This window comes from Scomber japonicus, chromosome 6 (assembly GCF_027409825.1).
Source record: "Scomber japonicus isolate fScoJap1 chromosome 6, fScoJap1.pri, whole genome shotgun sequence".
In the NCBI taxonomy this organism is placed as follows: Eukaryota; Metazoa; Chordata; class Actinopteri; order Scombriformes; family Scombridae; genus Scomber; species Scomber japonicus.
In genome coordinates, this window is record NC_070583.1 from 24,692,435 (window position 1) to 24,705,451 (window position 13,017).

A 13,017-nucleotide genomic window follows, 5' to 3' on the forward strand; every position below is an offset into this window, starting at 1 on the left:
GAATTTTGATGTGTATTGTAAAGCATTTTGAATGATCAGAAAACTAGAAAGGTGCTATACAAAATGCAGTCCATTTCCATTTTCACTTGAGACAGTCCACATATCTATATCATCACTGACAGAGACATGCTGCCCATTTAACTTGAGGGGGCAGTTGCCACTGCCAGCTGTGAAAGTTGTGTCAATATGTTGCAAATTGCTGTCATTTTAACCACATTGTGAGGAACAAAATGCAGTTCATACCATAAAACAACCTGAATGAATTCCTTAATTACTCTGATTCAGAATTCCCTTAAAAAGTGTCTTTAAAATTACGTTAGCACTCCTTTTTTTTAATTTTTTTAAACTTGTAACCCAGTAATTAACATTTTTACATAGCTTTTTGTCCTCTGCTGTTAATAGTCATGTCAGCTAACTTGATTTTGCAGCACTGGAATGAACAAAACCGGGATGGATTACATTTTTTCTTTTTCTTTCTTTACTATTGTAATGTTAAATAAGCAATGCTGCTAGCTAGCTAACCAGCTAACGTTACCCCTGACTTTAGAGGCATTTTGCTTTCTTATTCAAGATTGTTGATTGAATGAATGTTATGTTAATAACTGTCATTTAGTTTAGTAGATACACTGTTTGATGGGCATTTTGATCATAAGTATAGAAACCACAGCAGATTATTAGGCTATTTGTATCAACTTGGTTTGTTGTGTGAACTTTAAATGACATTTTTGTTATTGTCATCTAATCTCATATGCAGAGCCAAACCAACAATGATAACCTATTTATTTCTAAGTATTGTGTTGTCCAAAAGCCATTAAAAACACGCCAATTAGCCACAGTGGGTGGCATTTGCCTTGGTTCCTGAATAGAGTGGTTATTGTAGCTTGTTTAGAAATGACTTCAAAGTGTAATAACAGTGATGAGATTGTACCTGTCAGGAGAGATGTTCCTATAAGTCAGATACCAATGCACATACGCATATCGTTGTTACTCTTTGGAGATTTTTCTAAACAAATGAATGCGGCCGTAACCTTTAGAGACAAGGAACATGTCACCCACATTGGCTCATTTAATAGTTTTTGGACAACAACAGAGGTCTATGGCACCAAGGAATATGATCGACTTTGGTACACACACACACACAAAACTTGAGATTTGTTGACAATATAGAAAATCGCCAGCCTTATTATTTTAACACATGCATTATGAAACTGTGCCCCCTCAAAAAAATTTACTGCATGATGGCCCTGTTCCCTGGTGAATATAGCTTATAGGCTATGTGCCGTTTAGAACTGTGTACTGTAAATAACCTCTGCTATGGCGTGTGTGAGTCCAGGCAAGCCTTAAGTAATGAATCAAAATGTGTTTGTCTGTTTACAACAGTCTTTGTGATTGAAACATCATTGCATTTTTGGAAAGTGGAAGAATTTATAGCCAAGAGTGACTACGGGCCCCTGAGTCCCTTCTCATCCTCCATCAACACAATCAGACAATGGATGGATTAAAGCAATCTCTCTTCTCTGTAGGCAAAGCCTCCATTAGCTATGACAGGGCAGTATCATGGCAATAGGATTAGACCACCTCCCTAACGGGTTTAATGCTCTCCGAAATAAAAGAACAATAGGAGTCAGGCAGCGGATTGTTTTAGGCTCTGAAAATCTGCACTTCCTCTGCCCTTTAACCTCCCCGTCCACCCTTCTACCTGACAGCCGAGAAAACGCAGCACGTGGTAATCATTCACACATCTGTCCAGCCCACACTGTCTGTTCTGTCTGCTTGCTGCACTCACTGTCACCTCATGTTTAGCATAGAAACTCTGCTTTTTCCACCCCTGACCTGTCTGTTACACTCACCCATCATGTTTCTTCAAGTAGATGCAGGGTATGTAAATGGTCTGTGAACTGTTAAGTAATTCGCCCTGTGGCTGCATCATTTTAGACAGTCACAATCAATTAGAATAAAAGCCCCATCAACAATAATTTTTTTTTTTTTAAATCAGTCCTGTATACAAAGCGAGAATACCACACATGCCATTATTCTTATGATTAATCTCCCCTCTTCCCACTACTCATTTCTCCAAAAAACACTAACAGATGGCCTTTCTGCAGTCATAGCGCTGTGCTCTGCTAAACACTGTATTATAGAGATAAATGTCACTTAAAAATCAAGTGATGAATATTCTCGGGAGATTAAATCTCCTAATCTGTATATCCCTGAAATATTAAAATTATGAAAATGAATGGATGCTCTCAGAATAGCGCCCTCGGAAATAATGAGTCATTTAGCCCTGCTTTGCCATTATTTAAGCTTACAGGAAGTGCCTTGGGAAATATGAGGATTTGTCTCTCCAGTGGCAGGGTCAACCCTCAGCTGCCCCACAGTAACCACACTCCGTGTCTGAGCCGAGCGCTGACGGACGGAAAGGAGAGCAAAGGGTTTGGTCTAGGAGATTATTTGGCAGATCTAGTCGTATTATGTCTGAAAAGTTAAGTTAGGGACAGTGGCCCCTCAGGAGGAGGGCCCATCTCTGTGTTTCTGAGAAGATTGTTCGATTCAGTGGTGGAATCATCATCACATAAACATCCGTGGGAAACTCTGTTTTGCATGGAAGGCTTTAAAGTCAGGAGCAAGTAAGGATCACATTAACTTGAACACAGCTTCAAAGAAATTTTTTGGAGCTCGTGTTGCACAGTGTTTGGGGGGAAGTGATGTCAGGAATATATTCTGCTCTCTGGCATGTGTTTCAACCCTCAAATGCCCCACTTTCTCAAAGTCTGTGCCCAGGGACTCGAGGGGTTTCAAAATGCTAAAGGTGTGTGTGTGTGTGTGTGTGTGTGTGTGTGTGTGTGTGTGTGTGTGCGTGTGCATGTGTGTCTGTACAAATTTGTATCCGTGGATGTTTGTCTGTGTGCGTGCAGTTCAGGGATTAGCTCTCTGCCCATAACTTTTTCACTTCAGTCACCATGGCAGTGAAACAAAGGTCTCTGTGCGCCCGTCTAACCAGGCCTTACAGATGGAGGTCTAAAAATAAGGCAGTGCTTTCAATTAGCCCCTCAGCTCTGCAAAGCATTTGAAACAGGCAGTCAAGTGAACAGGGTCGGGCTTATTTGGTGAACAGACCTTTAATAGGAGTGTGAGTGCCTTTACTGGTTACAGTCTACCAGCAAAGCCTCTTTAATTGTCCTGTTTTGTGAGGATCTTCAGGACGTTGTACCTGTCCGTAGCAGATGTCCACGCTACTGTATATAAACCCCTGCTCAGTCCACCATTGATGCTTAATCACCTCCACTGAGATGTATTACAATGTTTGACTGTGAGTTATAATTCAAATATCACTGCAGTGTAATGAGAAATTTAATGATGTCGAAGAAGTTTCTGAATGAGTCCTCATTTTTTGTAAAGACTTAACACTTTTTACCCAGCCTAAATGTCATGGCATTAAAAAAAGGTTCTCCCACTCAGTAAAGAGAGCAAACTTCCACTTAATTTCAATAAGGTTCACAGAGCATGTTCAAGAAAAGGGCGGATGAGGTTCTGATTGACTGATGTCCACCTCAGACCTAAGCAAAGCTGTCTGCCGCCTAACTATGGTTTATAATATTCATAGATGTTTACCAAAGACAATTACAGCCATCCGACAAGAATGATTTTTTTGCACCTTTTAAATTGATGTGATGAAGTAATTTCAGGTGAGATTTTATTTGAGCTGAATATTGATGCTGTATTAAAGGCCAGAGCTGTTGACACAGACCTGTCAGGCGTACTGTTGTATAATTAATGTGGCATAGATTTCGTTATGTACTCAGAGTAATTGGCTTATGATGAACTAAGTGCTTAGTTAAGTCGATTTTAGATGGATTACAGTAATTCCACTAATTGTTAATGAGTATAGACAAACAGAGATTACACCAGTTGATGATTGAGAACCGTGTAAGAGGGGTTAATATTTACTGTAGATTGACAGCAAACTCCACTAATGTTATACACCGAAGTCTGTCTACAGGTCATGTGGAGTACTATTGTGTACAGTATGTGAAGTTGTGTAAGCCAGACTCTATAACTATGCAAAGTTAAAATTAAAAAAATCTCGGGATGCAGAGTTATAATGAAATATGGTAGCCCACTCCTCATCTAAGCTACATTAGCCCGTCCTAGCATAACACACTTAAATCTATGCAGTTGAGAGAATATTTGAGTTGCATTGTGGGTAATGTAGGCACCAGGTTTTGTGGAGGAAGAGGAATGCTTTGAATAATAAAGACAATACCTCTGGTTCTGCCGCATCGATTTTCATGCTTTTTAAAAACTGCCCATTGTGAATTTGACAGTGTTATGGGAGTGCAATGCTAAATCGGTGGGTACTCTTTTAAGAAACGGAAATTTATGGCACAGCTGTCAATCTGCCTGGAGCAGGTCGTCCTCAAAAACAGAGAGAGCGTGCAAAAGGGAAACTAGCGAGGGAGGCAACCAAGAGATTTATGACAACCCTGTAGGGGTACCGAGCTTTAGTGGCTCAGACTGGATAGACTGTGTGCAAAACAACAGTCACCTGGGTGCTTCACTAGCTTTATGAGATAGCGGCAAAGAAAAAGCCTTAACTCAAAAGTTGTGACTTCTTTTGCCTTGAAGAAACGTGGGAAGAATCTCGGAAGACAGCTGGAGGGAGGTTTGCTGGTCTGATGAGACCATAATTGAGCCGTGTTTGGCACTTTGTCTGATTTGCAGATCATCATTAACATACAAATCCCACCGTGACGCATGGAGGTGTCAGCACCACACTGTGGGGATGCTAGAGGGTAAAATGAATATAGCAGACACAAAGAGAAATCCATAGAGGAAAACCTTGCCATGTCAGTCTAGATCTCAATGCAGTCAAGAATTTGTGGCTCACTCACCATACTCGCATAACCTGTCAGAGCCTGAGCAATTTTAAAAAATAAACATTGGGGAAAATTGCAATGACCAGATGTGAAAAGCTTTTAGATACTCAAGGCTACAATTTCTGCTAAAGGTGCGACTACTAAATTCAAAAATTCATTAAACAAAATGTCATGTTTTTTAAACATTTTTTTTTAAACTGCACTTTTTATATGTGCTGTGAAAGATTACTAAAATATTCATGAAATGTAGAATCAGATTGCATTGATTGATTATCCTGCAATAGTACACTTCGGTTGAGAAAAAAGCCTGTATGCTGAAGCTACAGGATGTGGTCCAAAATGACAACTAGTGGAGCCGCCTGTGTGTGTCTGACAATGTGAGGTTGTCAGCATCCCGAATATGAGTTCCCATTGTACAGGAGATCTCATGAGATGGCTCCAGTTCACAGTTCACAATGAACCTTTCATCTGTCAATCACAGCAGAGGATTAGAAGATAACAAAGGTCGCCGCGTCAAACTTCTCATCCTGTCTTGTCCATAGGATGGCTTGAGTGCAAACTTCAGGGGTGACATGAGGACAAGCTTTTTCTTGTTTGGTGCTGATTTCACTTGAATCAGAGCTGAGTTGCAGATTTATAAGATAGATTGCGACAGAGACAGAATCCTTTCATTAATGCAGAGGCCATTTTTTCTCCCTCACACATGAGCTAAATTATGAATGCACTGTTATTTGTTTACTCCGTGTTGGACTGAGAGATGTGCATTATTCATCTGCTCTGACAGGAGAGACAGCAGAGTAGGACACAGGCCTGGGAAAACATTAAAACAGTGCACAGTCTAACAAGGACATTGCCAGGAATTTGAGCAGTCATGCACATACAAACCCAATAATCCAGTCAATAAGCTTGTTTTCAGACAACCTTCTCCAAAAAGATGGTTCACTCTAGAAAACAACTCAACAAACGAGTCCCCCTCTTTTGATGATAGTGCTTGTGTGTGTGCAGCTGCTCTCCAATCTGTGGGTCTGATTTCCAGGCTTTGTTTTAAATACATCAGACAGGCAGGGCCTCTGCTAATTAGATTTCTTGGTGTTTTCTTCTCAGTCCTGAGAGATGATTTCCGGCAGGCCCCAAGCGATGTGGTGGTGGCTGCTGGTGAGCCTGCTGTCTTGGAGTGTGTGCCTCCACGTGGTCACCCTGAGCCTACAGTGTCCTGGAAACGCAACAACGTCCGAGTCAGCACCAAGGATGAGCGCATGTCTGTGAGTTCAAACCATGCTCCAGTTTTAAAATAATGAGGGCATACACACAGCTTTTAAATGCTGCTGGATCCATCTTTACAAGCATACAGTATGTCGTCCAATGAAGTTGAGATTAAATTGTGGTGGAAATCTGTTCTAAAGACAACCTTCAGTTTATATCAGGCTTAATTTTGCATGGGTATGAAGTGACGCACAAGACACCTACAGTATTTGCTAAAATAGCAAATTGGTGTTGAACATTTTACTAGCAACATATTGTAATAAATTGCTAATTTTTTTTCAATCGAAACATGATTAAATTCAAGATTTAACTTGGAGATTTAAAGAGCAAATCAGATTTCAAGTTCTTTTATATGGCTCCATTTTATTGCTTGCTCTACTCGATCTCATTGATAAAGAATTGACATTTACTGCAGTATCTGCAATCTGAAGCATCAATACAAAGTCTCTAGTCTTTTCTACTATTCTTCACAAGGCTACTTTATGAATACAACATTTTTTTCCAACAACACTCAGTCCTGAATAAATGTATTATACCAATTGCAGATGCACATCTGCAGTGCAATAGTTTCAATAGACCATACTTCTATGCAGTCACCTTGGTTTTCTGTGGACCGGAAAATGTCTATGATTCTGCTGTCACTTTTGTTTTTTCCACTCATGCATCAAAACAGCACCAGGACAATCTCTGGCGGTTGTTGAAAGGCTTTTTTGGAAATTATTGAATATAAAAGATTAATGACTTATAGCAGCACAGAGTATTCAAGTGTGTTCTCTGTTAAAAGATATGATGATAGTTATCTGTCACTCATGGAAGACTAATGTTTTCTGCTGTCACTTTGGTGTTTATCAGGTGCGTGGGGGCAAACTGATGATTGCTCACACCAGGAAAAGCGACGCCGGCATGTATGTGTGTGTAGGCACTAATATGGTTGGAGAGAGGGACAGCGATCCTGCAGAGCTGGTGGTCTACGGTCTGTTCCAGCTTTTTATAGAGTTGTGCAGCAGCATTAAGGAACATAAGATGAATGTATCTGACACATTCTCTCGTCTTGCAGAGCGTCCGGTTTTGGTGCGAAGGCCGGTGAACCAGGTGGTCATGGAAGAGGAGACTGTCGACTTCCTGTGTGAGGTCCATGGAGATCCCGCCCCAACTGTGCGATGGCGCCGAGAGGAAGGGGAACTTCCTCGCGGGAGGTGAGAGTAACTCAGATTGGTGATGTGTATATTACAGGATCTTATGAGACTGAGTCAGAAATACAGTTCCACCAGAGACAAGTCACATATTGGATAATTAAAACATACGACCCAGAAAACATATGTGGAGTTATTGTTCATTTATTCATATCTGTCTATCAGACTGCTCATATAAATTCATAAAAGAAAGAGACCAAAGAGGATTCATTAGTTGGCTGAATCCTTGTGTGACCTGTTTTATCCTAAACGCAATATAATGTATATTTAGCTAAGCCTATTAAATGATTGCAATTGTGTGATCTTCCAATATCATATTACCCTTAAAAGTGGAAAAAATATAACACTGGCATAAACACAGTCTCATAATCTTGGAAGTATATTGTACATACTGTGTAGGTTAAAAAGTGCCACATTTTTATAGTTTGAACTGGAGTGATGTTTTATTATTAATTCGTCTCTTTTATACAGGTGATTTGCTCATATTTTCTCCCTGCATTGCTGATCTGCAACAGCTGTTGAGTACATTCCCCAATTATGGTGTTGACATTGACACCAGATTGAATGTCACACAGAATAGTGTAGAGACAATTAAATGTGAAGTGGATAGAAATGAGTTAGTGGATGTCCTATTAAAGGAATAGTCTGCCAGTAATTCTTTCTTGCAAAGAGTTACATGAGAAGACAGATGCCACATTCTTACTATATATACAGTAAATATAAAGCTACAGCATGCACGCTGTTAGCTTAGTTTAGTATAAAGATGAGATAAGATAACACCTTTTATCTTGTTTGTTTAATTCATACAAAAATCTGTTAATTAGTGAGCTTAAGAGGTGTTTGTAGGTTCATTTTTGCTATTTTTGGACAGAACCAGGCTAACTGATTCCCCCGTCTTTATGCTAAGCTAAGCTAAGAGTCCTATGGCTTCAGCTTCATATTTAACAGACTTTCTCATCCAGCTCTTAATAAGTAGTGATTAAGTGCACTTCACAAACTATTCTTTTAATTCTAACAGTGAGGTCAGATATACTAGTCATCTTTTTACAGATGATTTAACAGTTAATAGTGACAGTATTGAGCATTAACAATCTTTTCAATTGACATTGAAGTCTCGCTGGTGGGGATTCCCCGTATAATGTTCAGCTATAAAAAGGGCAACAAGAGGATGTTAATCTTTGTTCCAAGATGTTGGTCATATGTTTGTCATCATAAATGTCCCCACCAATCAGGAAGTGATGAGACAAGGTGTCTTATCATCATCATCGTGTATAAACATAGGCATAGTTCAGAGATGGTGCATAACAGCAACACTGCTTCATCCAGCTATAATCTGCACCAGGTGTACAGCACCCACTGGGTCACAGTGACACGGTGACTCTGTTATAGAGTCTCATTTGTTCACTTTGAGAACAGAGAATTGATTGTTAAGATAAGAATTTCATCGGACTCTTGTTTTTCATGTTTGGTCAGACTAGAGTGTTCTGTCTTTTATCTTCTTCCTCCTTAATTGTGTGTGAGTCCATGAAATAAAGTGAATTAAATTAGATTTATTTCACTATATATACCTTGCATAGGCAAAGACAGCTGAATTAGATACGAGTGCTGATGTGTTATTTATTTAAATAATTCTGCTATGCAAAGTCCATCTGAACATCTTGTTTAATCTACTGTTGAAGAACAGTTTTTTTCATAAATCAGTGAAATGGAGTAAAATAATCTCACTTGTTTTTAATTGATTTTACTATTTCAAGAATTTTTCTGGCACTACTGACAATATCACGGGCAGATAAGGCACACTCTTCCACTTGTTTTAAGATAATGTCACTTGATTGAAAAAAAAATCCTTGCAACAGGTTGATTGACAAGGAAAGAAATGACAGTGGCACCTTGTGCCACTGGTACGCTTTGCGTAGATAAGTAGCATGGTGATTTTTTTCCCCCTCTCTGTTAGATCTTTCACTATCTCATTTTTTCCCATTTCCAGGTTTGAGATCCGCAATGGCAACAGCCTCCGTTTGTTCCGCGTCAAAGAGCAGGATGAAGGGACGTATACATGCACATCTGAGAACAGTGTGGGCAAGACAGAGGCCTCAGCCATGTTGCAGGTCCATGGTAAGAAACACATCATGCATATTGTATATGAGCTGAAAATGCAGTGGGAGCACACACACCCACACACACACACACTTTGGCATGCATAAAAAAGCTCTCATACCTAGAGCCATGTTCATGCATAAGGCAGCGTACAGGCACATGGCAACAGCTTCATACAAAAGCCTGTTCCCATTTCCTGTCCAATGCTCTGTGTTTTTTGTATCAGTGTATCTTTCTGAGTCCCTATCCAGCGGTGCTGCCAGGAGCTTATGCTAAACCGTATGGATTACGCCATTTGACAGATGTTTGGTAGATGTGTGCTTTAACTCACTGCCAGAGAGCAGTCCCAGTATTAATAAGACATGACTCTCTCCCTCTCTCTTCCTGTCTCTTTATCTCCTTCCTCTCTTAGCCTCACTCTCCGTGCCCTTTTTTTTCTGTCTCTCTGTCTTGGTTTAAATAGTCTGAGACGACTTCATCCTCTAATGCTTTTATCAGTGTAAATGAAATCCAAACCGAGCAATTTCCATTTACTCCACTTCTTTTTTTTCTTCTTTTTGTTCTTTTTTCATGCCATCACCGGTTTTGTTTTGTAGCTCAGTATTTCATCCATCTCATTAATTTTCCATCTCTCTCCATCATGTTTCAAACCTTATCATCATTCCAGTTGGCCCGTTCCGTAAGTTCACTTTCCATCTAATTCTTTTCCTAAAAAAGCCATTTGTGTTGCTTTTTTTTTCTGTATGCCGTTTTAATGTTTTTTAAATCAACAATCACTGCCTAATGGTGTAAATAAGTTCTTCCATTAGGTACAGGGATGTTGACAACATGCCTGTTGCTGCACTCAGGCATTAAATAAGATGCAGTGACTTAATGTACACCAGATTAAGGGCTCTTATCAAACACACATCTGCTGCATCGTGGGGAGTGTGTCAGGATAGTGTGACACCACATAAATCCCTCTCTCATTTACAGATACAGCAGTTCAAAATGCTGCTGCAAGGCTTTTAATTATAAATGGAGGTCTTGGTTTTAACTTTTAAATAGGGACACGTTTGACCTCAGGTTGCATTACTGACCATTTAACATTTTGTTCATTGTTGTATTTGTCATTAGTGCTTTTACTAATCATTTTGGGTGGCTAGACACGTATACTTTTACATAATGTATAATAATATAGTGTTTTTAAAGGGATACTCCATCTATTTTAATGCACTTCCATTACTGTTGTTAGACTAACAACAGACAGATTAAAAAATAAAAAGTCAAAATCAGCTGCAGAAGCTTAGATGTCCTGACTTTTAGTCTGTTGTATAGATAAAACTCCAAAACAGCTGGATCCCGCACTTCCCATAATGCAACTCAGACTTTTTCATCAGCTATGAAAAATAGTAAACAAGAAAAATACAGACAGTCAACTGTATCTAAATAAACAGAGTGCAAGGAAGATGTGCAAGGAAGAAAAAAACAATTTCCCTTTCTAACAACTTCTAGACTTCTGCTGATTTGCAATATAACACAATAGAAAAATATGACACATCAAAATGAAATAAAAATACTTATTGTGAATAAGAGATAAGTCACGAATCACCAATCTAATACAACCAAAGAATATGTTTATAAGACTAACAGATCAGATGTGCTCAGCCTCTTGAGGAAAAAAAAATCACAAAAACATAAAACATTTTGATGTTGATGAAAGTGTGAGATGTCTTGTCTCTTGTTTGGGAACATGTTTTTAGTGATAACATTAAGACACGACACAGATGATTCATATCCTCTGTGTATGGAGCCAAATATGTGTTTGTGTGCTCTCTTGTGTATGTGAGTCTTTGAGCATATGCGCTGGGCAGAGATTTGTATGATTGGATGAATCCAGATTGGAGAAGCTTCTCATTCAGCTGGAAGTGTGAGCCAATTTTTTAGACTGAGGTAGAAACAAGCGGTCAGTGAGGATGCAATGATATAGCTAAAGCAAGGTTCTGACCCAAGCTTGAAAATGGCAGCTTTGCCCAGACCTTTCCCAAAATAACTGAATAAATGTCATCGGGACAGCTCTGCCTTGTGCTGTGATAATTTGTTTTTTTCAGAGGGCACAGAGGTGATGTCTCTCATTAAAGATGAAAGTGCAATGATAGATCAAAAAGCTCAGGAGGTTAAAGGGACAACTTTAAAATCTTGCTTGTTAAGAGCAATGATGAGTGCTGGCAAGTGGGTATTAATTACGCAGAGGACCACAAAGCTTGGATTTGAACACATGTTTATGTAAAAGTAAGGCTTTTAATCTGTGGTTACACTTCTTTTCCTGTCTAGTACCACCTCAGATTGCCACAAAACCCAGAGACCAGATTGCCACCCAGGGGAGGAGCATCACCTTCCAATGCGGCACCACAGGAAACCCTCCACCTGCCATCTTCTGGCAGAAAGAGGGCAGCCAGGTAAGAGGCTGGAACAGGGAATGAGATATTCTCTAATTCCATATACTGCAGCGACAGAGACATTCTCTACAGTAAATTCCTGTTTATGAAATACTGGATGAGTGCATATGAATACATTTGTCTCAGGGTGTTATGTATGTGTTTTTTTCAGGACCTTACCTCTACTGTATTGTTTATCATATGAATAATTTCACACCTTCTTTATTGTAAAGGTGAAAATGACTCAACACGGACAGGATTTTCTCTGATTTAATCATACTTTTTCTGAGACTTTTTTTCATCAAAACACATTTTCCAAGCGAAACAGTTGAGAGGCGAACAAGAGAGAGCAGCACATTTGCATTTGGCTCAGAGATACAGTATGAGTGGAGACAAAGTATTGGTATTGCGTTGGCGAGAAATTTTTCTACTGCTTTCAACCACGGTGTAAGGGAGTAGTGATTCAGGGGGTTGAAGGAAGATTTGCAGGAAGTACACCAGGTGTGGAAACTGCTTCTTCAGGGCAAACCTGCAGAAAAATACTGTCCTCCTTCCACATTGTACCCAACTATAAATACCCTGTTGCTCAGCAGCAGCTGGGATCACTGACATGGAGGAGCAGCTTCAGATGATTTCAAACGCTTGTCTGAGAGCAAACAGGAAGTTGGGCTGCAGATTTTATGAATAAGCTTCAGTCTGTGGGATGGTGGAGGCATGGCTTCGCTGTTTGTAGAGCTTTTTTGCTGTATTTGGGGGGATTATCTGTAGCCTTATAACCTTGGTCCCTCCACTGAAGTCTAAGCCTCTTAGAGGAATAAAATGGATGGCTGAATGGATTGATGGGCATCCCTTCCCCCTTGTTCACATCTATCTCACTTACAGAAACAGAATGAGGGAAATCTATAAAACGTCTGTTAGTGGGCATCATCAAAAAAAACATCAAAAGTGCATTTGTCCCTTCAAGTTTTGACCGTTTTTGTGCAGTTTGGTTAGAAGTTGATGGGATGTTCCCTGGATGGCTCCACAGTAAAAACATTTAATGTCTTATTTACGCAAAAAAAAAGAATAACAATGCTGCTGTTTAGTTAATGTACAAGATTACTTTTGTAATTCCAGCGGCTTAAACGATTAGTCTCTTGTTGTTCTCAAATATTTAAAATTCTTGTTGAT

General features: G+C 39.5%; 1 protein-coding gene across 1 annotated transcript in view; it reads left to right on the forward strand.

The window, feature by feature from the left end:
- Positions 1–13,017, forward strand: part of zgc:77784 (uncharacterized protein LOC402947 homolog) — a 46,532-nt gene that overhangs the window by 13,092 nt on the left and 20,423 nt on the right. The window contains exons 3-7 of the mRNA XM_053320215.1: positions 5,982–6,139; positions 6,993–7,113; positions 7,198–7,336; positions 9,321–9,448; positions 11,744–11,868. Of these exons, the coding sequence (XP_053176190.1) occupies positions 5,982–6,139; positions 6,993–7,113; positions 7,198–7,336; positions 9,321–9,448; positions 11,744–11,868 (671 nt within the window). The remainder of the gene's footprint in view (positions 1–5,981; positions 6,140–6,992; positions 7,114–7,197; positions 7,337–9,320; positions 9,449–11,743; positions 11,869–13,017) is intronic.